At 40.2% G+C, this 27,975-nt stretch overlaps 1 protein-coding gene across 1 annotated transcript in view; it reads left to right on the forward strand.

The window, feature by feature from the left end:
• The window catches only part of CHD1L (chromodomain helicase DNA binding protein 1 like), a 71,426-nt gene that overhangs the window by 3,192 nt on the left and 40,259 nt on the right, over positions 1-27,975 (forward strand). Inside the window, 6 exon segments of the mRNA XM_035727131.1 lie at positions 18,778-18,890; positions 21,703-21,809; positions 22,358-22,402; positions 22,404-22,470; positions 23,249-23,280; positions 27,188-27,269. Of these exon segments, the coding sequence (XP_035583024.1) occupies positions 18,778-18,890; positions 21,703-21,809; positions 22,358-22,402; positions 22,404-22,470; positions 23,249-23,280; positions 27,188-27,269 (446 nt within the window).

Below are 27,975 nucleotides of genomic sequence, written 5' to 3' on the forward strand. Positions count from 1 at the left end.
GCTCCTTGCCCATTTTTTAACTCTTGCTTTGTTCTTTCTTGCATTGATATTAAATATTTGCCACATGTATTGGGAATATGTTTTCTCGTTTGTCTTTTGATTTTGAGGTGAGAGAGAGAGAGAGAGTGTGTGTGTGTGTGTGTGTGTGTGTGTGTGTGTATTTCAGTGGTGTTTAAAAATTCTTTGTAGTCAGATCCTCAGCCTTTTTCTAAATTATTTTTGCCTTTAGTATTTTGCTTAGGTGGGGGCTTTGGCTTAATATTTTTCTTCTAGTACAGTTTTAAGTTTATTAGGGAGGAACTTGACTGTCTTTTTTTCTCTCAAATATGTAATGAATTGCCACTTCTTGAAAACTGATGAAACAAGTATTTTGTTCTGCGGTATTCTTCCCAGTGATTAAAAAACTTTTAGTTGGGGGCACCTGGGTGGCTCAGTTGGTTAAGTGTCTGCCTTTGGCTCAGGTCATGATCCTGGGGTCCTGGGATTGAGCCCTGTGTTGGGCTCCCTGCTTATCGGAGAGCCTGCTTCTCCCTCTCCTCTGCTTCCCTGCTTGTGCTCTCTCTCTTTCTCTCTCTCTCTCTCTCTCTTCTCTCTCTCAAATAAATAATTAAATAAAATCTTAAAAAAAAAAACCCAAAAAAACTTTTAGTTGATCTTCCTCCCCTGAATAGTGTTGCAGATACAGTCCATGCTTACCAGTGAACTTCAGAAACCCAAAATACATTGGATCATAAAGGCGTGTTAGGACCACTTTGTTTTTGGAACATGCAGACCTATTGCTTGTGCTGTTTTTGCCTGCTTTTCCACGACAGGAATACCTCAGAGATACTGCAGGTTCGTTTGGTTAAAGTCCACTGCAATAAATGAATATTGCAATAAAGCTAGTCAAGTGAATTTTTTTGTTTTCCAGTGCATATAAATGTTGTTTATATATACTGTGGTCTATTTTTTTTTAAGATTTTATTTATTCATTCATGAGAGACAGAGAGAGAGAGAGGCAAGAGGCAGAGGGAGAAGCAGGCTCCCCGCAGAGCAGGGAGCCTGTTGCGGGACTCGATCCCAGGATCCTGGGATCATGACCTGAGCTGAAGGCAGACGCTTAACCGACTGAGCCACCCAGGCATCCCACTATACTGTGGTCTATTAAGTAGGCAATAGCATCATGTCAAAAAACCCCCAATGTACATACCTTAATTAAAAAATACTTTATTGCTGAAAAATGCTAACCCATCATCTGAGCTTTCAATAAGTTGTAATCACACATCACCATAACGAATACAGGAATAATGAGAAAGTTGGAAATATTGTGAGAATTACTAAAATGTGATACAGAGATAAAAAGTGAGCACATGCTGTTGGAAAAATGGTGATTATAGACTCATTTAACTCAGAGTTGCCACAGACCTTTAATTTGTAAAAACAAAACAAAACAAAAACAAACACAACACTGTGTCTGTGAAGGGCGGTAAAGTGAAGCACAATCAAATGAGGTATGCCTGTACTCCTCACTGTCCTGAGAGGTGGGCAAGAGAATTCAAACAACTCTATGATGGATATAGCTGGTGGGCACCCTCACATTTATTTCTTCCAACCCCCAGGCCTGCCTTATTACATCCTCAAGACTATAAAGCAAAAGACTACGTTTCGCAGACTCCCTTCTAGTTCTTTTGTACATGATGACTGGGAGATTTGGAAGGGGAAAATGTGGGAGAAGCCACAGTCTGGGAGGGACTTGGGTTTTCTGCATTTCTCTTGGAGACTAGTCCTAACTTCAGGGAGGTTAAGTGAATACTGAGCATCCATTTTACTGGCATGGATTGTCCTGAGGTGGGTAGGGTCCTAGAGCTGACAGTTGGACTAATGGTCTTGTGAGATAATGGAAAATACATATTGGCTCTGCCCCCTGGTTCCCAGAATAGGGTTCTTCAAACCCTTGTAATCTCCTGGGTGACAGAAGTATCTTTTGTTTTAATGAGGTGATGCTGGGTATGTACCTGGATGGCTCTTGGGTGGGGGCTGGTCGCAAGAAAGGACAAGCCATAATTAGAGCTTGGAATTTTCAGCTCCATTCCCCATTCTATTGAGATGGGAAAAGGGCTGCAAATGAAATTAATGTTTGATGATGCCTACATGATGAAGCTTCCATTAAAAATCCAAGAAGTACAGGGTTTGGAGAGGATAAAATGGGATTGTTTTTTTTTTTTTCCTTTTATCATACAATGACATGGATGGAATTGGAGGGTATTATGCTGAGCGAAATAAGTCAATCAGAGACATGTATCATATGATTTCACTGATATGAGGAATTCTTAATCTCAGGAAACAAACTGAGGGTTGCTGGAGTGGTGGGGGGTGGGAGGGATGAGGTGGCTGGGTGATAGATACTGGGGAGGTTATGTGCTATGGTGAGCGCTGTGAATTGTGTAAGACTGTTGAATCACAGACCTGTACCTCTGAAACAAATAATACATTATATGTTAAAAAAAAGATAGTAGGGGAGACGAACCATGGGATTGTTTTCTTAATATCTCTAATAGCTTGTTATAAGTATATAGAAATGCAACAGATTTCTGTGTATTGATTTTGTATCCTGCAACTTTACTGAATTAGTTTATTCTAATAGTTTTTTTGGTGCATCTTTAGGGTTCTCTGTATATAATATGTCTTCTGCAAATAGTGACAGTTTTACTTCTTCCTTTCTGATTTGGATGCCCTTTTTTTTCTTCCCTAATTGCTGTGGCTAGGACTTCCAATACTATGTTGAATAAAAGTGACAAAAATGGGAATCTTTGTCTTCTTCCTGATCTTAGAGGAAAAGCTTTTAGCTTTTCACCATTGAATATGATGTTTGCTGTGAACTTGTCATATATGGCCTTTATTATGTTGAGGTATATTCCCTCTACACCCACTTTGTGTAGAATTTTTATCATAAATGGATATTGATTTTTGTCCCATGCTTTTTCTGCATCTATGAGACGATCACATTTTTATCTTTCATTTTGTTAATGTGGTATATCAAATTGATTGATTTGTAGATGTTTATCCTTTTATCCCACTTGATCATGGTATGTGATCCTTTTAATGTATTTTTTTAAAGATTTTTTTTATTTTTTTAAAGATTTTATTTATTTATTAGAGAGAGAATGAGAGATAGAGAGCACGAGAGGGAAGAGGGTCAGAGGGAGAAGCAGACTCCCTGCTGAGCAGGGAGCCCGATGTGGGACTCGATCCCGGGACTCCAGGATCATGACCTGAGCCGAAGGCAGTTGCTTAACCAACTGAGCCACCCAGGCGCCCAAATAATTGTTTTTTGTTTTTTTTTTTTAAAGATTTCATTTATTTTTTAACAGAGAGACAGCGAGAGAGGCAACACAAGCAGGGAGAGTGGGAGAGGGGGAAGCAGGCTTCCCGCAGAGCAGGGAGCCCGATGTGGGGCTCGATCCCAGGATGCTGGGATCATGACCTGAGCTGAAGGCAGACGCTTAACGGCTGAGCCACCCAGGCTCCCCCTTTTAATGTATTTTTAAAATTTTTTTTTAAAGATTTTATTTGAGAGAGCAAGCGTGAGAGAGAGAGAGCATGTGAGAGGGGGTGGGTCAGAGGGAGAAGCAGACTCCCTGCTGAGCAGGGAGCCCGATGCGGGACTCGATCCCGGGACTCCAGGATCATGACCTGAGCCGAAGGCAGTTGCCCAACCAACTGAGCCACCCAGGCGCCCCCTTTTAATAGAAAGTGGAGTTTTCTAATACGTTGTTGAGGTTTTTGCATCTATGTTCTTCAGGGACATTGACCTATAATTTTCTTGTGGTGTCCTTGTCCAGTTTTGGTATCAAGGTATTATTGAACTTGTAAAAACAATTTGGAAGTGTTACCCCCCTTCTTTTTTTTTTTTTTTTAAGCAGACTTTGAAAATAATTCAAAGAAGACTTTGAATGTTTAGTAGAGTTTATCAGTGAAGTCATCTGATTCTGGACTTTTGTTTTTTGGGAGGTTTTTGATTACTGATTCAATCTCTTTACTAGTAATAGGTGTGTTCAGATTTTCTTTTTTTCTTTTCTTTTTTTTAAAGATTTTATTTATTTATTTTGACAGAGAGAGAGAAAGACAGCGAGAGAGGGAACACAAGCAAGGGGAGTGGGAGAGGTTGAGAAGCAGGCTTCCCGCCGAGCAGGGAGCCCAACTCAGGGCTCGATCCCAGGACCCTGGGATCATGACCTGAGCCGAAGGCAGAAGCTTAACGACTGAGCCACCCAGGCGCTCTGTGTTCAGATTTTCTATTTCTTCAAGAGTCAGCCTTGGAGGGTTATATGTTTCTAAAAATGTATTGATTTCTTTTAGGTTGTTCAGTTTATTGGTATGTAATTGTTCATAGTAGTCTCTTGTGCTCATTTGTATTTCTGTGGTGTTGTAACGTTTCCTCTTTCATTTTTTTAAAAGATTTTATGTATTTGAGAGAGAGAGAGAGAGAGAGAGAGAGAGGGAGTGAGCAGAGGAGAGGGGGAGAATCTCAAGCAGACTCCATGCTGAACATGGAGCCGGATGCGGGGCTTGATCTCATGACCCTGAGATCATGACCTGAGCCAAGGCCAAGAGTTGGATGCTTAACCAACTGAGCCACCCAGGCGCCTCTCCCCTTTCATTTCTGATTGTATTTATTTGAATCCCTTTTTTTTCTTGGTGGGTCTAACCAAAGGGTTGCCAGTATTGTTTCTCTCTTCAAAGAACCTGCTCTTGGTTTCATTTATCTTTTCTGTTGTCTTTTCAGTCTCTTTTTCATTTATTTCTGCTCTGATCTTTGTTATTTCGTTCCATCTACTAACATGGGCTTTATTTCTTCTTCTTTTTCTAGTTCCTTGTCGTGTAAAGTTAGGTTGTTAGTGTGAGATTTTTGTTTCTTGAGGTAGGCATTTATCTCTGTGAGCTTCCCTCTTAAAACTGCTTTTGCTGCATCCCATAAGTTTTGATATGTTGTATTTACATTTTCATTTGTCTCAAGGTGTTTTTTTATTTTGCTTTTGATTTTTTCATCGACCTATTATTTGTTCAGTAGCATGTTTAATCACATAATCCAGGTTTCTTTTTGTAATTGCTTTCTAGTTTCACACCATTGTCATCAGAAAAGATGCTTGATATGATTTCATTCTTAATTTAAGGCTTGTTTTTGTGGCCTAACATGATCGATCCTGGAGAAGGTTCCATGAGCACTTGAGAAGACTGTGTATTCTGCTGCTTTTGGATGGAATGTTCTATATACATCTGTTAAGTCCATCTGGTCTAATGTGTCATTTAAGGCTGATGTTTTCTTACTGATTTTTTTCTGGATGATCTAACCATTGATGTAAATTGGGGTATTAGAATCTCTTACTATTACTCTGTTTCTGTCTGTTACTAGTATTGTACTTCTCACTATTGTATTCTTTTATGTCTATTAACATTTGCTTTATATATGTAGGTGTTCCTATTTTGAGTGCATAAATTTTTACACATGGTATATTCTCTTGTTGGATTGACCCCTTTATTATGTAATGCTCTTCTTTGTCTATTACAGTCTTTGTTTCAAAACCTATTTTGTCTTAAATAAGTATAGCTACCCCCGATTTCTTTTGGTTTCCATTTGCATGGTATATCTTTTTCCATCCTTTTACTTTATATCCTTATTTCTGATGTGAGTTGCTTGTAGGCAGCGTGTAGGTGGGGTCCTTTTTTTTTTTTTTTTTTAATTCACTTAGCCATTCTGTCTTTTGACTAGAGAATTTAGTCCATGAACATCTAAAGGGATTATTATAGTATGTACTCATTGCCATTTTGTTAATTGTTTTCTGATGGTTTTGTAGTTCTTTTGTTATCTCTCTTGCTTTCTTTTGTGGTTTGATGATTTTCTATAGAAGTATGCTTGGATTCCTTTCTTACTATCTTTTGTGTATCAACTATAGGTTTTTGCTTTGTGGTTACTGTGAGGTTTACATATAACAACTCGTGTCTATAGCTGTCTATTTTAAGTTGATAATAACTTAATTTTGAACTCATTGTAAAGCTTTACATTTTTACTCTTCCCCCACCAGCATGTTTTATGTTTTTGATGTCACATTTTACAGCTTTTAATCTTTTGTGTACCTTATTTAGTTATTATGGTTATGGTTATTTATGCTACTTTTGTCTTTTAACCTTTATACTATTTTTTATAAGTGATTAATCCACTCCCTTTAGTATATATTTACCTTTACCAGTAAGATTTATACTTTTATATGTTTTCTTGTTACTAATTAGTGCCTTTCTTTTCACCCAAAGGGATCCCTTTAACATTTCTCATAAGGCTGGTTTAGAGGTGATGAAATCCTTTAGCTTTTGCTTGTCTGGAAAACTGTTTTTTCTTCAATTTTGAATGATAACATTGCTGGGTAGAGTACTCTTGGTTGGAAATTTTTTTCTTTCAGTACTTTGAATATATTGTGCCACTTTTCTGGCCTGCAGGGTTTGTGCCGATAAATCTGTTGTCTTATAGGAGGTCCCATATACATATCAAGTTGTATTTCTCTTGCTGCCTTTAATATTTTCTCTCTGTCTTTAACTTTTGACATTCATATCATAATGTACTTGTGGGTCTCTTTGGATTCATCTTACTTGGAACTCTCTGGACCTCCTGGATATGAATTTTTTTTTCTTTCCCTTTCCTAAGTTGAGGAAGTTTTCAGCCATTATTTCTTCTTTTGTTTTAAATTTAATTTTATTTTATTTAAATTCAATTAGTATATATTGTATTATTAGTTTCAGAGGTAGAATTCAGTGGTTCATCAGTTGTCTATAACACTCAGTGCTCACTACATCACATGCCCTCCTTAATGCCGGTCACGCAGTTACCCCATTGCCCGCCCCCCCCCCACCCCCGCCCAGCAACCCGCAGTTTATATCCTGTGGTTAAGAGTCTCTTGCGGTTTGTCTCCCTCTCTGGTTTCGTCTTATTTTATTTTTCCTCCCTTCCCCTATGCTCCTCTGATTTGCTTCTTAAATTCCACATATGAGTGAAATCATATGATAGCTGTCTTTCTCAGATTGACTTATTTCACTTAACATGATGCTCTGTAGTTCCATCCATGTCATTACAAATGGCAAGATTTTGGTATTTCTGATGGATGTGTAATACTGCGTTTTATATATATATATGTATCACACCTTTCTTACCCATTCATCTGTCGATGGACATCTGGGCTCTTTCCATAGTTTGGCTATTGTGGACATTGCTGCTGTAAACATTGGGGTGCAGGTGCCCCTTTGGATCACTACATTTGCATCTTTGGAGTAAATACCTAGTAGTGCAATTGCTGGGTCATAAGGTAGCTCTATTTTTAACTTTTTGAGTCCATACTGTTTTCCAGAGTGGCTGTACCAGCTTGCATTCTACCAGCAGTGTAAGAAGGTTCCCCTTTTTCCACGTCCTCACCAACATTTGTTTCCTGGCTTGTTAATTTTAGCCACTCTGACTGGTGTTAAATGGTATCTCATTGTGCTTTTGATTTGTATTTCCCTGATGCTGCGTGATGTTGAGCATTTTTTCATGTGTCTTTTGGCGATTTGTATGTCTTTGGAGAAATGTCTTCTCAGGTCTTCTGCCCATTTCTTGATTGGATTATTTGTTTTTTGGGTGTTGAGTTTGATAAGTTCTTTATAGATTTTGGATACTACCCCTTGATCTGATGAGACATTTGCAAATATCTTCTCCCATTCTGTCGGTTGTCTTTTGGTTTTGTAGACTGTTTCTTTGGTTGTGCAAAAGCCTTTTATCTTGATGAAGTTGCAGTAGTTCCTTTTTGTCTGTTTCCCTTGCCTTTGGAGACGTGTCTAGCAAGAAGTTGCTGCAGCCAAGGTCAAAAAGGTTGTTGCCAGTGTTCTCCTCTAGGATATTGATGGTATCCTGTCTCACATTTAGGTCTTTCATCCATTTATTATTTATTTTTGTATATGGTATAGGAAAATGGTCCAGTTTCATTCTTCTACATGTGGCTGTCCAATTTTCCCAGTACCATTTGTTGAAGAGACTGTCTTTGTTCCATTGAATATTCTTTCCTGTTTTGTACAAGATTAGTTGGCCATGGAGTTGAGAGTCGATTTCTGGGTCCTCTATTCTGTTCCATTGATCTATGTGTCTGTTTTTGTGCCAGTACCATACCATCTCGATGATTACAGCTTTGTGATACAGCTTGAAGTCCGGCATTGTGATGCCACCAGCTTTGGTTTTCTTTTTCAACAGTCCTTTGCTATTCAGGGCCTTTTCTGATTCCATACAAATTTTAGGATTATTTGTTCCAGCTCTGTGAAAAATGTTGATGGTATTTTGATAGGGATTGCATTAAATGTATAGATTGCTTTAGGTAGCATAGATATTTTAACAATATTTGTTCTTCCAGTCCCTGATCATGGAACATTTTTCCATTTCTCTGTGTCTTCCTCAATTTCTTTCATGGGTGTACTATAGTTTTCAGAGTACAAATCCTTTACTTCTCTGGTTAGGTTTATTCCTAAATATCTTACAGTTTTGGGAGTAATTGTAAGTGGGATTGATTCCTTGATTTCTCTTTTTTCTGTCTCATTGTTAGTGTTTAGAAATGCAATTGATTTCTGTGCATTGATTTTTCTGTCCTGCCACTTTGCTGAATTCCTGTGTGAGTTCTAGCAATTTTGGGGTGGAGTCGTTTGGGCTTTCCACATAGAGTATCATGTCATATGCAAAGAGTGAGACTTTGACTATTTCTTTGCCAATTTGGATGCCTTTTACTTCTTTTTGTCTGATTGCTGAGGCTAGGACTTCTAGTACTATGCTGAACAACAGTGGTGAGAGTGGACATCCCTGTCATGTTCCTGACCTTAGGGGAAAATCTCACAGTTTTTCCCCATTGAGAATGATATTCGCTGCAGGCTTTCCTTATGTGGCTTTTATGATATTGAGGTACATTCCTTCTAGCCCTACACTGGGAAGAGTTTTAATCAAGAAAGTGTGCTGTGCTTTGTCAAATGGTTTTTCTACATCTATTAAGAGGATCATATGCTTCTTGTCCTTTCTTTAATTCATGTAGTGTATCACATTGATTTGTGGATGTTGAACCACCCTTGCAGCCAGGGAATAAATCCCACATGGTTGTGGTGAATAATCCTTTTAATGTACTGTTGGATCCTATTGGCTAGTATCTTGGTGAGAATTTTTGCATCCATGTTCATCAGGGATACTGGTCTGTAATTTTCCTTTTTTGGTGGGCTCTTTGGTGCTGGGATCAACGTAATGCTGGCCTCAGAGAACAAGTTTGGAAGTTTTTCTTCCATTTCTATTTTTTGAAATAGCTTCAGAAGAATAGGTATGAAATCTTCTTTAAATGTTTGGTAGAGTTCCCCTGGGAAGCCATCTGGCCCTGGATTCTTGGTTTTTTTTTTAAGATTTTATTTATCTATTTGACAGAGAGAGACACAGCGAGAGAGGGAACACAAGCACAGGGAGTGGGAGAGGGAGAAGCAGGCCTCTCGCAGAGCAGGGAGCCCGATGCAGGGCTTGATCCCAGGACCCTGGGATCACGACCTGAGCCGAAGGCAGATGCCCAACGACTGAGCCACCCAGGCGCCCCTGGATTCTTGTTTGTTGGGAGTTTTGCTTACTGTTTCAATTTCTTTGCTGGTTATGGGTTTGTTCAGGTTTTCTATTTCTTCGTGTTTCAGTATTGGTAATTTATATGTTTCTAGGAATGCATCCATTTTTTCCAGATTGCCTAATTTGTTGGCATATACTTGCTCATAATATGTTCTTAAAATTGTTTGTATATCTTTGGTGTTGGTCGTGATCTCTCCTCTTTCATCGTGATTTTATCTCTTTGGGTCCTTTCTCTTTTCTTTTTGATAAGTCTGGCCAGGGGTTTATTGATCTTTTAATTCTTTCAAAGAACCAGCTCCTAGTTTTGTTGATCTGTTCTACTGTTCTTTAGTTTCTGTTTCATTGATTTCTGCTCTTTATTATTTCTTTATTATTTCTCTTCTCTTGATGGTTTTGGGCTTTATTTGCTGTTGTTTCTCCAGCTCCTTTAGGTGTAAGGTTCAATTGTGTATTTGAGACCTTTCTTGTTTTTTGAGAAAGCCTCATATTGCTATATACTTCCCTCTTAGGACTGCCTTTGCTGCATGCCAAAGGGTTTGAACAGTTGTGTTTTCATTTTCATTTGTTTCCATGAATTTTTTAAATTCTTCTTTAATTTCCTGGTTGATCCATTCATTCTTTAGTAGGATGCTCTTTAACCTCCAAGTATTTGTGTTCCTTCCAAATTTCCTCTTGTGATTGAGTTCAAGTATTAAAGCACTGTGGTTTGAAAATATGCAGGGAATGATCCCAATCTTTTGGTACCAATTGAGACCTGATTTGTGACCCAGTATGGAATCTATTCTAGAGAATGTCCCATGTGCACTCCAGAAGAATGTGTATTCTGTTGCTGTAGGATGGAATGCTCTGTATATATCTGTGAAGTCCATCTGGGTCAGTGTGTCATTCAAAGCCCTTGTCTCCTTGTTAATCTTCTGCATAGATGATCTGTCCATTGGTTTGAGTGGGGTGTTAATGTCCCCTACTATTATTGTATTATTATCAATGTGTCTCTTTAATTTTGTTATTAATTGGCTTATATAATTGGCTGCTCCCATGTTAGGGGCATAAATATTTACAATTGTTAGATTTCCTTGTTGGATAGACCCTTAATTATATAGTGTCCTTTTTCATCTCTTATTGCAGTCTTTGGTTTAAAATCTAATTTGTCTAATATAAGGATTGCCACCCCAGCTTTCTTTAGCATGATAAATGGTTCTCTGCCCTCTCACTTTCAATCTGGAGGTGTCTTTGGGTCTAAAATGAGTCTATTGTAAATAGCACATCAATGTGTCTTGCTTTTTTATCCAATATGATACCCTCTGTCTTTTGATTAGAGCATTTAGCACATTTACATTCAGAAGAAGTATTGAAAAGGTATGAATTTCATGCCATTGCATTACCTGCAATATCACTGTTTCTGCATATTGTCACTGTTCATTTTTGGTCTATGTCACTTTTGGGCTCTGTCTTTGCTTACAGGATCCCCTTTAATATTTCTTTCAGGGCTGGTTTAGGATCATAAATTCTTTTAGTTTCTGTTTGTCTGGAAACTCTTTATCTCTCCTTCCATTCTGAATGACATCCTTTTTGGATAAAGTATTCTTGGCTGCATATTTTTCTCATTTAGCACTTTGAATATATCATGCTGGTCCTTTCTAGCCTGCCAAGTCTCTATGGATAGGTCTGCTGCCATCTTTATGTTTCTTTCCTTGTAGGTAAAGGTCCTCTTGTCTGCAGCTGCTTTCAGGATTTCCACTATGTCTCTGAAATTTGCAAGCTTCACTATTTTATGGAGGTTCTCACGTCTTTTTATTGATTTTGAGTGGGGTTCTCTGTTCCTCCTGAACCTTAATGCCTGTTTCCTTCCCCAGATTAGGGAAGTTCTCAGCTATAATTTGCTCCAGTATACCTGCTGCCCCCTCTCTCTTTCCTCTTCCTCTGGGACCCCAATTATTCTGGTAATTTGCTCTATGGTATTACTTATCTCTCGAATTCTCCCCTTGTGATCCAATAGTTGTTTATCTCTCTTTTTCTCGATTTCTTTATTCTCCATCATTTTTTTTATGATTTTATTTATTTATTTGACAGAGAGAGAGCATGTGCACACAAGCAGGGGGAGTGGCAGGCAGAAGGAGAGGGACAAGCATACTCCCCACTGAGCAGGGAGCCCAATGTGGGGCTCGATTCCAGGACCCTGGGATCATGACCTGAGCCAAAGGCAGACACTTAACCGACTGAGCCACCCAGGCACCCCTTTTCCCCATCATTTAGTCTTCTGTATCACTGATTATCTCTTCTGCCTCATTTATCTTAGCAGGTAGGGCCTCCATTTTTAATTGCATCTCAGTAATAGCCTTTTTGACTTTGACCTGGTTATATTTTAGTTCTTTTATTTCTCCAGAAAGGATTTCTTTAGTGTCTTCTATGCTTTTTTCAAGCCGAGGTAGTATCTTTATAATCATTATTCTGAATTCTAGTTCTGCCATTTTACTTACATCCATATTGATTAAGTCCCTGGCAGTGAGTACTTTCTCTTGTTCTGTTTTTTTTGGGTGAGTTCTTCCATCTTGTCATTCCGTCCAGAAAAGTATACGTTAATGAGAACAAGATACAAAAATAGCAACAATGACCCCCCCCAAAATATACACTAACAAATCAGAACCCATCAGAAACCAAAAAAGAGAAAAGGAAAGTAAAGAGAGAAAAAATATAATCAAACAGGTGAACAGAACAGAGCAGTATACTAGATCCTTGGTGTATTTTGGTTTGTTTGTTAGAAGAAACTAGATCCCAAAATTGTAAAGGAAGAAAAACTTATATATAGCCAAAAATAAAATTGAATACGATGAAAGGAAGCCAAAAATGAAAAAAAAGTATAAAATGTAAAAATGAAAATTAACGAAGACTTAAAAAACAGTTGATAAAATACAAAATTAGTTGAAAATGAGAAAAAAATTAAAACTGAAAGACTAAAGAATCATGAGAAGAAACCATGAATTCTGTATACTGTTTCCCCCCAGCACTGGAGTTTTGCAGTTCTGTGTGATTGGTAAACTTGGTATTAGCTGGGTGTTTCTGTGGTCTTCTGGAAGAGGGGCCTGTTGTGTGATTCTCAGCTGTCTTTTCCAGGGCAGAATTGCATGCCCCCTTCCAGGGGGCCGGGCTCAGCGTAAGCAGCTCCAGATTGCTCTGTGTGGCTTTTGTTCTCTGAAGGCTTTCCGTTCCACTGTGGGGGATGAAAATGAAAATGGTGTTGCCCCAGTGTCCAGCCCTGGAGCTGAAAGTTTATGCCCCCTATTCTTCAGTGAACCATCACAGAAAAGCAGTCAGTCACTCTTGTCTCCCTGGTTTCTGTCTGCACTCTGGTTCATCCAGCTTGTGACCAAACATTTTTATCTCAGGCATGCAACCCTGTTTCAACTCTGTGAACTTTATAGAGTTCTGCGGTGCTCACCCTTGCTGCTCCTGGGGAGGGAGAGGGAGGAGGGTCTCACCGTGGTTCTGCCACTTGCTGGGGCCCTGCTTGGAGAGCAGTCACCCTGTCGTGTCATGGTTTGAAGTTTATGGCAACACTGAGCAGAAAGCCCACTCCTGGGCTCCCTCTTTGTGGCCGGCTTCCCTGCTCTGATGCTTGGGAACTCTGCTGCACTCAGGAAACCCCAATCTTTCTGTGACCCCTGGGATCCTGAGACCATGCTGTCCCACCTAGGATTCTGCCTTGCTTAGCTACCTGAGCACCTTTCAGGCAGGGAAATCCCCCACCAGAGCAGACTTCTGCAAGTTCCGATCTTGTGCTCTGCTGCTGTATCACTTTTTGGGATCTTGTGCTCTGCTGCTTTATCACTTTTTGGTATCGGCTTATGGAGGCTCCCTCCCCCTGGGGTTTATCTTCTGATATGTGTTCTCAGATTTACTTCTTCATATCTCCTACCTTGCAAAAAATCGTGGCTTTTCTTTCTTTCTTTTTTTTGTCTTTTTTATTTTATTTTATTTTATTATGTTAATTACCATACATACATCATTAGTTTTTGATGTAGTGTTCCCTGATTCATTGTTTGCGTATAACACCCAGTGCTCCATTCAATACATGCCCTCTTTAATACCCATCACCAGGCTAACCCACCCCCCACCCCCTCCCCTCTAGAACCCTCAGTTTGTTTCTCAGAGTCCATAGTCTCTCATGGTTCGTGTCCCCCTCCGATTTCTCCCTCTTCATTTTTCCCTTCCTACTATCTTTTTTTTTTTTAACATATAATGTATTTGTTTCAGAGGCTTTTCCATTTATAGAATGCAGCAATTCTTTTCTTAGATTTCTGATTGAGTTAGCAGGTGTTCAGAATGATTTGATAGCTATCTAGCTGAATTCCATGGACCAGACGAAACTAGGGTCCCCTACTTCTCTGCCATCTTCCTTGAAAAACTGCCATTATTTCTTCAAATAAGTTTTCTCCCCCCTTTCTCTCACTTCTCCTTCTGGGACTCCTGTAGTGTGAATGTTAGTGTTCTTGATGTTGTCCCAGAGGTCCCTTTAAGCTATCTTCATTTTTAAAAAATTCTTTGTTCTTTGTGCTGGTGCATTTAGGTGAGTTCTGCTGCTCTGTCTTCAGGTTCACAGATCTTTTGTTTCATTTAGTCTGCTGTCGAATCCTTCTGTTGTTGGGGGTTTTGTTTTGTATTTTGTTTGTTTTTCAGTTCAGTTATTGTGTTGTTCAGTTCTCCGAACTGTGTGGAACTCATATTTTCTGTCTCTTTGAAGTTCTCATGTAGTTCATTCATTCTTGTCCCGAATGAGATGAGCATCTTTATGACTGTTACTTTGCACTCTTCATCAGGTAAATTATTTAACTCAGTTTCTTTGAAGTTTTTTCCCAAGGGTTTATCTGTTCTTTTGTTTAGAACATATTCATATGTTTGCTCATTGTGCTTGTCTCTCCTGTGGGTTTCTACGCATAAGATGAAACAAACACCTCTCCCAGTCTTGAAGGGTTGGTTTTGTGTAGGATGTTAAGTAGGTGATAAAACTTACCATTCAGCCCTGTTAAGCTCTTGTTTGTCTTTTATTTTATTTTATTTTATTATTTTTTTTTAATGTTTTATTTATTTGACAGAGAGAGAGAGAGATAGAGCAGGAACACAAGCAGGGGGAGTGGGAGAGGGAGAAGCAGGCTTCCTGCTGAGCAGGGAGCCTGATGTGGGACTCGATCCCAGGACCCGGGGATCATCACCTGAGCCGAAGGCAGACGCTTAACGACTGAGCCACCCAGGCGCCCTCTTGGTTGTCTTTAAATCTTTGTGATTTTCCAGGCAGCCTCTTTTACTTTTATTTATTTATTTATTTTTTAAGATTTTATTTATTTATTTGACACAGAGCCAGGGAGCAAAATAGGCAGAGAAGCAGGCTCCCCACTAAGCAGAGAGCCTGACACGGGGCTTGATTCCAGGACCCTGAGATCATGACCTGAGCCAAAAGCAAATGCTTAACCGACTGAGTCACCCAGGCACCCCAGCCTATTTTAGTTTTAATAGCTCCCAGTAGTTTAGGGTGTGCCAAGACCAGTCAGTTTCACAAAGGGGAGGATCTCAGTCAGCAGTTGCATTCAGACTGTTTGGAAGCCAAACCCTCGCAGCTTTTAAAGAATACAGATACATACAGTCCTGGGGCGCCTGGGTGGCTCAGTCAGTTAAGCGTCTGACTTCAGCTCAAGTCGTGATGTCAGAGTCCTGGGGTCGAGCCCCACATCAGGCTCTGTGCTCGGTGAGGAGTCTGGTTGTCTCTCTGCCCCTCTCCCCACTGGTGCATGCACATGCTCATGCTCTCTCACTCTCTCTCAAGTAAATAAAATCTTTTAAAAAAGAGTGCAAATACATACAGTCCTGTTGGACTGCAAGTAGAAGCCCCACTGCCCTCAGAGCCAGGCAATTTTAAGATGTCCTTTGGGCAGCAGTGACAAAATGGGGGCTACAGACAAGTATAGAAGCACTTTTCTGGGAGATTCTGGTGAGCTGTAGCAAGGAGGCGGAGAGAGTGCAATGATGGCACACTCCAGCCGATATTCTTTGAGAGACTTTTGTAGCCTCTAGATCCTGCCAAAGGGGAAGCCTGCGCCGAGGCTGAAGTTCTAGGACTAGCAAGTAGGACTTTTCCTTAGTTTCAGTTTGCTGTCTGTTTAGGGCTCTGGGGTGGCAGCATGCCATTGTTACAGTCCTGTGGGACCCAGGAACGCAACCCCCCTAGCCACCAGAGCCGGGTAATCACGGGAAAGCCGTTGGGCGGCAGTCACAAAAACCGGGGCAGCAGACGTAAAAACTGGGCACCAGACATGTATAAGAGCTCCCCTGGAGAGATGCTGGTGTTCTGGAGTGTGGCAGAGGGAGAGTGTGGAGGTAGTGTGCACCTTCCAAGGTCTCAGGAAAGGTTTACAAGTCAGCCTGATTTGAAGCCAACCCATCAGGCTACAGAAATAATAAGCTAAGAGGCCTCTTTCATAAAAGATTGAGCCCTTGGGCCTGTTGCCTCTTGCTGTCCCTTGGGGCTGGGCGCTGTTTAAGAATGCTTTCTTCATTGGTTAGAGTCCTGTAATCTGTGACTTTAAGCTCAGCCGGCTGCCGGCGCCAGGCCACACAGAGGTGTGCCCCAGCAGCAGCTGCAAAAATCAGGGCTCACCAGAAAAGGATATAATCTTTCTGGAAAATACTGGTGAATTGGAGTGAGGCTGAGGGAAAGTGCAAAGAATTCATCCACCACCTTCTATTCCCTGAGAACAACTGCGTAGGCCCCTGTAAGTGTGCCAAACCAGAAGCCTGTCGCTCAGGTCAAAGCTCATGGACAAGCAAATAGGCCTCTTTCTCAAAAAAAACTGGGGGTGTGTTTTTGTCTGTTATCTGTTCAGTGCCCTGGGGGTGGTCGTCGGCCAAGAACAGAATCTCCAGTTGTTACTGCCCTGTGGGACCCAACAGCACAAGCCCTCCTAGCCTCCGAAGCCAGTCACTCAAGGAGCATCCTCTGGGTAGCAGTTGTAGAAACCAGGTCACCAAAGGTAAAAACGGGGGCACCAAATGTGTGCAGAAGCTCCCCTCTGGGACATACTGGTGTTCTGGAGTATGTAGAGGGATAATGTAAAGATGGTACCCACTGAAGAAAGACGGAAAACAAAAAAAGGTAAGGGGAGAAAAGGAGAGAAAGAAAAGGAAAAAAAAGAGACGGCATCTGTCTGCTTTAGCAAGGCAGCGAGAGTAGGAAGGTGGTACCTCCACCCTCCATCCCTGGAGAGGACCCCAGCAGACCCCAGCAGACCCCTGCCCCTCAGAGAATCCTCTACAGTTAGAAAGTGAGTCTTTTTCACGTAAAGTCTGAGCACCTTTCAGAGGGCTGCTTCTGGGCTGGGCCCTGAGTGGTGAGTCTGTGCACAGGTCCTTTTAGAGTTGTTCCTCAGTTTACCACAGCCCTGTAGGTCTTGTGGATGCCATCCCCCGTTGGTCTTCAAAGCTAGATGTTGTGGGGGCTCCTCTCAGGTGCTGGTCTTTTTTTTTTTTTAAGATTTATTACTTGAGAGAGGACAGCGTGTGTGCTCGAGTGCATGAGCGGGGGGCTGGGGGGGGGCAGAGGGAGAAGGAGAGAAACAGACACCCCGCTGAGCAGGGTCCCAATGCAGGGCTGGATCTCATGACCCTGAGATCATGACCTGAACTGAAATCAAGAGTCGGCCACTCGGCTGACTGAGGCACCCAGGCGCCCCACTCTCAGGTGCTGGTCTTAAGAGTTGGGTGCTCAGTGTGGGGTGCGAACCCTTCACCCTCTCCTGATTGTGGGTTATATGGCAAGACTGTGTCTCAGCCTTTCCTGCCCTCTGCAGTGTTGTTTCCTTCTTTTGCCCAAGGTGAAGAGGTCGCTCTGCCGGTTTTTAAGTTTCTTTTTTTTTCCCTATCCCCCAACCCAGTTTTTAAGTTTTTTTCCAGAGGAAATTGTTCCATATGTAGCTATAGATAGGTTTATCTGTGGGAGGAGGTGTGGTCAGGATCTTCCTACATTTCCATATTTTTGAAACCTCATTTATTTTAACTCTTAATGTTATGTATTTGTTTACTTTCAATTTATTTGAGTATAGTTGGTCACATGATGTTACATTAGTTTCAGGTGTACAACATAGTGATTCAGCTTCTCTATATGTTATGCTCATTGCAACTGTAGTTACCATCTGGCACCACTTAACACTATTAAAATATCATGGACCATATTCCTGTGTTGTCCAAAACTGGAAGCCTGTATCTCCCACTTTTCCTTCACCCATTTTGCCCATCCCCTCCCCACCGCCCCCACACTGCCATCTTGAACTAGAACCTCAGTTGTCTGAATTTTCTAACCTACAAACGGGGAGAATACCTAGTACCTGAGATTGTGATAAAGTGTTTGCTGCTCTTCCTGGTATTTAGGAAGTGCTTAATAAAAATAACTTGTTCATTTTTTTAATGTTCTACAATTATTATATACCATCTAGTTTCTTTTTAAAGGTCATGTGTTCAAACCAGGAAGTTATATTTTTGTTAAAGTATGTTTAGGGTCTTCCCTTTCCCCCAGATGTACTTATTCTCTGAAATTGGATTTCCCCCTCCCAAGGGAGGAGAAAAGAGAGACAGCAGAAACTCCTTGTGGATTTCAGATGTTTTCTGCTGTAAACATTCTCTATGCAACATCATTTCAGTTCTTAATGGTGCTGCTCCTCTGTTGAAGCTCAATTTAATCTAGTCTTGGCTTGATTTTTTTCCTTTACCACCAATGGCAAACGTAAATGGTTGCAGTTAAGGTTGCACACACATGTACCGTCCAAGTGTTGTTGCTTGTGGTTATGTTGCGTTAGTGATGCCTCATTCCTAGAACGGACACTGGCACGAGAGCCAGGCAGTATAGAGGCAGATCCTAGCTTGCCTTTCTTATCTGTCAAGTGGATTCCGTGACATGGAAAGGCTGTTTTAGGGCTTGAGATATAATGGTGACTAAGTCTGCTCAAAAAGTCATTTGAGAAGAGGAAAAAAGTTATTTGGAAGTCAGCACATGTGTACATTTCTGTAACTTCCTAGCTGTGGTGTTCTTTAGTTGAAGTCTTAGAAGATAGCTTGTGTGTGCTGAAATGGCTGCTTTTCAGACTTGCTGTATTTTTTATTCCTAGGGATTCATCTACACTCTTACCAACTGGAGGGAGTCAACTGGCTCGCCGAGTGCTTCCATGGTCAGAATGGCTGCATCCTGGGAGATGAGATGGGCCTGGGTAAGACCTGCCAGGTATGTTACTGTGGAGGGACCGCTGTTCACCTCCGCTGAAATACCTCCTCATAGCCCCTCAGTATCTTCAGCTGCTCGCTACTAGTGTGGGTTTTTATACTAGGAGGTGAAATGCCTGAACCTTTGTGAAGAGATTATGACCTTGCAATTTATTTTCCTAGTTATGGGGATGGTTTTGAACTGTGTCACTTGACATAGGATTGCAATTAATGGGCCGAGTTTTTCTCTCTGTAAATATATCTGTCTCCCTGCCCCCCCTGCCCCGGGATCAAATGGACTCTGCCCTCCTTAGCGATACTTCTGTTCAGTTAACTGGATCTATTTATCTCTCTTCCTAGTGGATGGTAGGGCTGCTTATTTCTGTGCCATGCTAGAGAAGTGCAGAGGAAGAATCCTGTCTTCCAGAATGCCTTGGTCACCTAGTCGGAGCACCCAATCTAGAGACCTGAGAATCAGATGTGACCTCCTTGGGCATTGAGCTGGATTATTCTGGCAGGAGGATCACCAACACAGCCCTGTGTTGTCAGATGTCAGTGGTAGGCTTGGATCGATTGAAAGTCCAGACACAGACACCCCTTGGGTTAGTCACACAAGGTTTATTCATCTATAAGGTACTAAAGAAAGTCAGTGCAGTCAGGATATATAGCAGAGGCCACTTGATCAGAAACCATGGACATATAAGTTTCCCCATACCAAAAAGGTTTTTACCAGTGAACAGACAGAATGAGTGAAGGTCTCATTGATCCCTTTAGAGGCTCGACTGCCCCCTGCAATCCTGACCTGACATACATAAACATCCAGTTGGGGCAGTTCTGCACATAGTTCTACACGTTCTATCTGACCACGTGTTGGAGACTACTTTATATAAGTCACACATACCTCATTGATCTGGGGGTTATTCAGAATACAAAATGATCTCTGAGTATGGTACCCTCAAGGACCTCATTTGTCACCTTCAGGTTTCTCAGGCAAATAAATCGGGTTCTCAGTTCATTCCTGAACTGAGAACTATGGGAATGAACTGAGAACTATGGAACTAGAACAAAGGTAAGTTTTCTGGATCTCTCTGGGAGCCAGGCTAAGAGATACTTGTATCATGTACAGAGCCCTCCCTGCAGTCTCCTTTGCTTTTGCACATTGGAATCCCCCTGACTTCATTCAGAGCCAGCAAATTCCACTTGTCCTTAGTCTTTCTCCAGAGTGTTCATATAGTTCTACCTTCAGTGTCCTAAAACTGTTATACCTCCAAATTCCATGTTGCTAAACTTTTGTTTAGAATTTTTGCATCTGTGTTCATGAAAGATACTTATCTGTAGTTTTCTTTTCTTAAAATGTCTTTGGTTTTGGTTTTGTGTTAAAGATGGACTCATAGAATGAATTGAGAAGTTTTTGTCCCCTTTGGTTTTCTAAAAGAGTTTGTGTAAAATTGGGATTGTTTCTTCTGTAAATGTTTGATAGAATTCAGTAGTAAATCCAAATCAATTTTGTAGATACATGTGGTTTACTGTAACAAAAGATAAATTTTTCTCTCAATAGTATCCTCAGCAAAAGCTAAATAGAATGATTTTGTTCCAGTATGTACTTATTGGGTGATTGCTCTGGTACAATCTGGGCTGGGAAGTGATGGATAGTTAAAAAAGGAAATTATTTTTTTTAAAGGAAATTATTTCCATTATAAAATTAATGTAATCTCAGTTAAAAAATAATTGCCACCCTAATAGCCACAACACTCTAACCATAAGCAATGAATAGCAGCGTGTTTTAAATGGTTGACATTATAGCGCACATGTATTTTGTATTTTATTGATCTGACTTTGTTATTGTAATTATCCATTTTATTATATCCTTCACAGTCATCTTCTGCTCGCTACATAATATTCCATCAAGAGAATTCATCATAACGTAAATATTCTGCAGATGAGGAATGGCCAGGTGTCCCCTCTTTTTGTGCTGTATTAACCTCCATGTGAACATCCTTGGGCATATAGCTTTTTCAGGATTTTGGGTTGTATCTTTAGGATAGATTTTCTCAGAATGGTTCAGCATTTGGGGATGGGGGCTCCTCAAACGTTTTATGAAAGAGTGCGATTTTCTCTATCACAGAAATCTTTTAAAGAAACTTTTCTAGTCAAAAGTATGTACAGCCATGTCCTAAAATATGCCTGTTTGGCTTTACAAAGATTTTTGTTTTATATGCTTACGAGGTGTTATTTATTGTTTGTTTTCTTCACTAGAATGTATGCTCCAGGAGAGCTAGGAGTTTTGTCTGTTTTATTCACTATGATATACTTGTTCTTAGACCAGTGCTTAGCAAAATAGAAGGCACTCTATAAATGCAGGCAGAAGGAAGGAAAACACTAAGGAAATGAGGGAGGAAATTAGGAAGGAAAACATCCTCCCTCCGGAGAGTGTGGCAAGCAGCAGAGACCACCACGTAGTAGGTCATCTGTAGTCACATCTTGGATGTTCTTGCCTTATGTTTTCAGAGTTTTCTTGATCTTGTGCATTATTTGCACTGTTTTCATTTATTTCTGTTATCTTTCCTGATTTTTTCCCTTTGCATCACAGGGTTCAATACATAAATACTGAGCACCAGTGCTTATTAACTATTGATGTAATTGAGTACCATAAATTTCTTTTGGCAATTATATTTAGGCTTACATGATTTCACTTTAGGAATGGGTGACTCTCCAGATGTGTGGAAGATTGTACGTTATTTTTTTGTTTGTGCTTCCTCCAAGGTCATGGCAACTTTGTGGTTGTTTCTCATGTGGAAATGTGATAAAACCTGCCTTCTTTTTGTGTGTTCCAGACTATTGCTCTCTTCATTTACTTGGCAGGAAGATTAAATGATGAAGGACCATTTCTGATTCTATGCCCCTTGTCCGTTTTGAGCAACTGGAGAGAAGAGATGGAGAGGTATAGAGCAGATGTAGCTGCAATTTTGTTTTTTACATTGATTAAGACTTTTTTTCTGGGTGGTATGTGAAATATGATAAAGCAACATATTGTCCCGGTCAGTGATTTTATTTCTTCCAGACAACTCTGACCTGAGGCGATGTAGGTAGGAGAAAGAATCTGATGGGGGTAAGGTTCAATGGATGTTATTGTTACTATTTGGCAGTTTGAAGATCAGTACTCAGTAAATTTTGCTGAGCTAAAGGAGAAACCATCATTTTCACAGTGACATAGGAAGTAACTAACATGGAAAAAATAGTTTTCTCTTTAGAATTAGTACAGTGCCCTTGTAGATATTCATCCAGCCCTTCTGCCTTTTCACACAGGAACTTGTTTATAGTTTTACCTTTATTCTAGATAAGATTCCAGAGGCCCAGGACTCTTTCTGGTTGCAGGACATCATGAAGTCTTCATGTCCTTGATCTTCCATGAAATGTAATTTTCCAGATATGTACACCCTTCCCTTTAGCTCTGCATTGGTGTTCATCTACCTCTTTTCTTGGATTCAGATTTGCTCCAGGTCTTTCCTGTATAACGTATGCAGGTGACAAGGAGGAGAGCCCATCTACAGCAAAATCTAAAACAAGAGTCACATTTTCATGTGCTGCTAACTACCTATGAGGTATCCATTTATTTCTCTTAACCTGGGACTGTAGAAGTTGTAGAATCCGCTGGAATTAAATTTAACTTTTTTTGAGAGCATACATTTTTCTGGGAGAAAAGTCTACTTCCATTAGATTCTCAGAGAGGGACCATGACCAAAGGAAGTGAAGGACCACTGTGTTCTAAATTAGTTGGCTATCTCTCCCTCTTTCCTGGTGCATCAAGGGTGAAGGTTCCCTGGGGAGGTTGCACTTGGCCGGTGAATAGGAGGAGGCAGGCAGGTAGGAGAAAGGGTTTTGTGGGCTGAAGCATTGTCTATTACTGGCAGGATGGGAGTGGAGGACACTAAGATCCAGTTTCCTTTTTTTTAATTATTTAAAAAAAATTTTTTTATTATGTTAGTCACCATACAGTACATCATTAGTTTTTGATGTAGTGTTCCATGATTCATTGTTTGCGTATAACATCCAAACGTGCCCTCCTAATACCCATGCAATACGTGCCCTCCTTAATACCCATCACCATGCTTGGTGGGGAGGTGGGGGGCAGGTCCAGTTTCATTTTAAGTTCCTATTCTTTAAGTGAAGACTCAGGCACTGGAAGCAAGACCTTCCACTTACTCGTGCCTACGTTTTTTCTTTGGGATAGTGCTACTTAAAAATTATGCAAAGAACTTTTTTTACTTAGTGAATGAATGAGACTTAACTTTCTTAAACTACAGGATTTAGCTAATAAGAAAGTAGTTTATAATATCAGTTATGTTAATACTAGTTATAATGTGTCTTTTTTCTTTTCAGATTTGCTTGAAAGATTCATCATTTCTAAAATCGTGAGTCTGTTGCCCTGCTTCAGAAGCAGTTGAATATGTCATGAGAGTCATGTCTTTACATTTTAGTACTTTGTCTCTTTCATCATGTGTCTGGTACATCTTCCTGGTATGTTTTCCATGAGTCTTATTTACAGACAGGTCGCATAGCGGGAGGCCTGCACTATAGCCCGTTGCTCATTAGCTCTGTGTCCTTGGGTTACTTAACCTTAGTGAACCTCAGCTGTGAAATGAGGATAATTAAATCTCGCTTTGGATGGCTGTTGTGAAGATTAAATAAGGTGTACATGATGGGTGGTTAATAAATATTAGATTCTTTTCATTGCAAATTGCACAGATATCTTTCAGGACTGCTGTTTGGAGATTTTACAATAATATGGGAGGTGAATTATTCGAGCCTTTTCCTAGAAATATCCTAAAGTACTAGTCAGTGCTATAAAATTCACTTTTTAGGAAGGGAGTTTTAAATATACTTTTAAGTAGTTAGCTTTCAGGCTTTCATATCAGCTCATGAAGTATAGGAAACTTAAATGTAATTCTTCATACTACCTGATACTAGGGGTGATACGTACAGTATAGGGTTGAGACTACGTTTATAATGTAAATTAAACATTAGCCAGGCTTTAGGTACATAAGAAAAGATGTGTTGACAGGATTTCATTCTCCATAGAATACATAGTTATGATGTGGTTAGGTGGGCATCTTTAATATTCAGAAACTTGTTTTCATAGTGCTTTATCGGTATTTTACATGTTATTTCTCATCCAGGGTCTTCTGAGTTGGATTTCTATTTTCATCTTATTTTGAGATAGTAAAGGCCCAGACATAAATTTCACGACTTCCATCCCATATTTTGTGGTTCACTTAGTTTCATTTAAGTGAGCACGTTATCTTATTCTTAAGAAAATATGCTTTCCCTCTATCTTTTTTTATTAGTAGTATCCAACTAATACTTGTTGAAGATCTTTTCTTTGGAAAAACACTGTTTGGGAGTTACCAGCAGTGCCAGGAAAGTAAACTCTAGAGCTCCCTAAGAGGACGTAGACTCCAGTAGAGGGAGAGGAAGTATTTGGATATCCGTAATACAAGGCAGGATGTGGGAAGTCTCAAAAGGCTAGAAGATTGGGACATAAATGTTTTTGGGTACTTAAATTATCCTACGTAATCTTCATGAAAACCCTAGTAGGCAGATATTATTTATTGTTCATATTATAGAGGAGGAAAGTAAGAGATTAGGTAACCCAGCCAAGGCTACATTGCTAATAATGGCGAAGCAGATATCCAAATGCAGCACGCAGTGCTGTGGAGACTTTAAGAGAGCTTCTCAATAAACAAACAAACAAACAAACATACATCTGATACTGATTCCAGAAAAAACAAAACAAAACAAACCCCAGGGATAGCTTCTCAGATTATCAAGTGCACTGGAGTTTCACATTATTCATCAGAAATACAATCTTTTTATATTAAATCATCCATCTTCAATCCATCCCATGTGAATTTAAGAACCTAAGTAATAAGGGGGCATTTATAATATTGGCTAACAGTATGAACCCCAGGGGCACAGATTTATTTTTTTGGTAGACTTGACAAGGTTATTTTGTGTATGACTAGATCACACACTGAGAAGAGCCAGAAAGTGTAATGTAATATCTGTCCTCAGGAGGTTTTGTGGGGAATTAAGATGGTGTACATGCCAATATGAAAAATATGAAAATTTTTTTTTGATAATAGACCCATGAAATCTTCGGGTCGAGAGGGTTAGAAGTTCCCTCATCCCACTCTCCATTCAATGCTGAAATTCACTCCACCTCTTCCCCTCCAGGGGGCATCCTTTGATGTACTTGGGTATTCTTTGATGAGTGATTTGACCTCCTTCCTTTCACTGAGCCCACATCCATCTCCCTGTAGGCTGCTTCACTGATAAGCTTTTACCGCGTGCTTGCTCTTTGTAAGACTTTCATACCCAGTTCTTCACAAGGAAATAGGACCTAAATTGTTTTGAGTGCTGATTCGAACAGGCCAGGTGCTATTTTATGGCCACTTAGCCACCTTATCTCATGACCACTGTCCAACAGCAGTTGGACACTTACTCCTTGTAATCCTTAAATGCATCTCCTTCAAATGCTACCAGCAGGAATGATCCCAGTTCCTACTCTCTTTGGACCCCCAGTTCTCCCTCCATCTGCATCGCTCTCAATAGGTAGATGGTACTAGGTTTCTGCACCTGTTTTCTGGATTTTCTCTGTAGCCTCAGAGGAAGAGGGCATCTTCCTTGTAAGACCAACATCTGCTCAAGATCTTTCTCTAATTTTTGAGTGATTTTTATTTCCCTACCCACTATCTTTCCAGTGTTTTGTCTTCCTTGTATATACATTTAGTTTTTTAAGTATAAGAACAATGCAATAAGCACCTAGGTGGTTCAGTTGGTTAAGTGTCTGCCTTCGGCTCAGCATGGTCTCAGGGTCCTGGGATCGAGCCCCACATCAGGCTCTCTGCTCAGTGGAGAGTCTGCTTCTCCCACTTTCTCCCTTCCCTCTCATGCTCTCTCTCTCTCTCTCAAATAAATCTTAAGAAAAAAAAAACAATATAATGAGATTACAGAATGTTTGCAAACAAAATAAAAATTGAAGGGCTCCTGGGTGGCTCAGTCATTAAGTGTCTGCCTTTGGCTCAGGTCATGATCCCAGCATCCTGGGATCAAGCCCCGCATCAGGCTCCCTGCTCAGTGGGAAGCCTGCTTCTCCCTCTCCCACTCCCTCTGCTTGTGTTCCTGCTCTTGCTATCTCTCTTTCTCTGTCAAATAAATAAATTAAAAAAAAAAAACTTCAAAATAGAAATTTAAAAAATCTTATAACTTTCACTTTGTTATCTCTTGCATGGTTTCTCATTTGTGAGATGATACATAATAATGATATATTTTTTAGTTATGGGCCTTTTTATTATAAGATAATCATAGTATTTAAAATGCTGAATAATAATATATTACATCATGTATAATTGGGCTTATTTATTTTCAGCTTTTTGCTACTTTAAATGCAGCTTGGAACATATTCATACAGAACATATTTTTCCATATTTTGAATTTTTTTTTGTGCTCTAGCAACAGCCACCAATGACTTCCATGGTATATCCAAAGGATATATCTTCCCGAACATCAATAACATTTGATCTTACTCAGTGCTTTCCCATTTTTAAATCTAAAACACTTTTTAAGCACTGTGACACCGTTTTCTCTTGATTTTTGTTCTGGGTTTAAATCTCAGCTCTACCTCATTCTAGCTTTATGACCGTGACCCAGTCACCTAATCTTTCTGAGCTTTAGTCTCCTTGGTGGTAAAATGAGCAGAATAATGTCTACTCACCATGTTCTCTTGGATTAAATAACAGACACAAAGCCCCAACCAAGCACAGGATCTGGCACATAGTAGGTGGTCATAAATGTTTCCTTTTGCTTTTTGTCTCTAGCTCCTTCCTTTCTGCACAGATCTTTCCCATCTTGGAAAACAAATTCCCTTAAATTTACTACCTTATCCAGATGTTGTCTTATGTACATGGCAGGCTTTCAGATAAGAAGGTAATTTGAGGGGTGCCTGGCTTGCATCCGACTCTTGATTTTGGTTTGGGTCTTGATCTCAGGGTTGTGAGATCTAGCTCTGTGTGGGGCTCCATGCTGTGGGGAGTCTGCTTGAGATTCTTTCTCTCTGCCCCTACCTCCACTCATGCGTGTGCGCTCTCTCAAGTAAATAAATAAATCTTAAGAAAAAAAGGCAGTTTGAGTGTGTTTCTAATAGAATGGGCTTAATATTAGTCTTTCCAACACGAGTGCCAGTTGTATGGTAAGACTTTTTGGCTATGAGATACATGCTTGGGTTACACAAAACTGAAAGCTTGGCTTTTTTTCTCACAGCTTCCCTTGGAGTGTTCTTGTTGTGGACGAAGCTCACAGGTTGAAAAACCAAAACTCCTTGCTGCATAAGACACTTTCAGAGGTAAACTCACAGGATAGTCTTAGTTTTTGTACAAGTTCCTTTAAAAAAATACTATCTTGGTCCTGTATGGAGTTAAGTTGAAACATTTTTTTTAGTCAGATTTCTATAGGGCTAAATAAACATTTTGTGAGTGACAGAGGTAGTACTAAATATGGCCTAACTTCTTCCTCTCGACTTTGACATAGAAGATACCATTTACTGAAATCTGGGTATCAAATAATAAGACACTACCTCAATAAAATACATTGTATTTTTGGAATGTTTCAACTCTCTTTTGATCTTCAGAGGGGTAATTCTTTAAAAATAATCTTATTATAACTCTTTTGTCTGTAATAGCAGTTACATCTGACATATTTTACCCTTCCCCCCCATTTACCTTTTTTAAGGATCTGATAGGTCCCATGGAGTAATGAAGAGACCCCGTTGCATGCCATTGACTATTAGCTGTAGTCTCTCTTGTCTTTGTCATACTTTTGAGTGTGATACCCTTGATCTCATTCCCTTCTCTTGATCTCTGGCACCATTGTGGCACAGTGAGAAATGAGAAATGTCAGTGTAGCCCTAGATTTGCCCTCTTTTCTGAGGAGCCAGCGGAACAGCTTGTGAGTAAGAAGTGCCCTTCTCCTTGCTGACCTTACAAATAAGACCACATATGCGAATTCCTGTGGCCATCACTGAAGTTTGGTCCCTGTCCTATAACATCATG

This window comes from Zalophus californianus, chromosome 4 (genome assembly GCF_009762305.2).
Source record: "Zalophus californianus isolate mZalCal1 chromosome 4, mZalCal1.pri.v2, whole genome shotgun sequence".
Lineage (NCBI taxonomy): Eukaryota > Metazoa > Chordata > Mammalia > Carnivora > Otariidae > Zalophus > Zalophus californianus.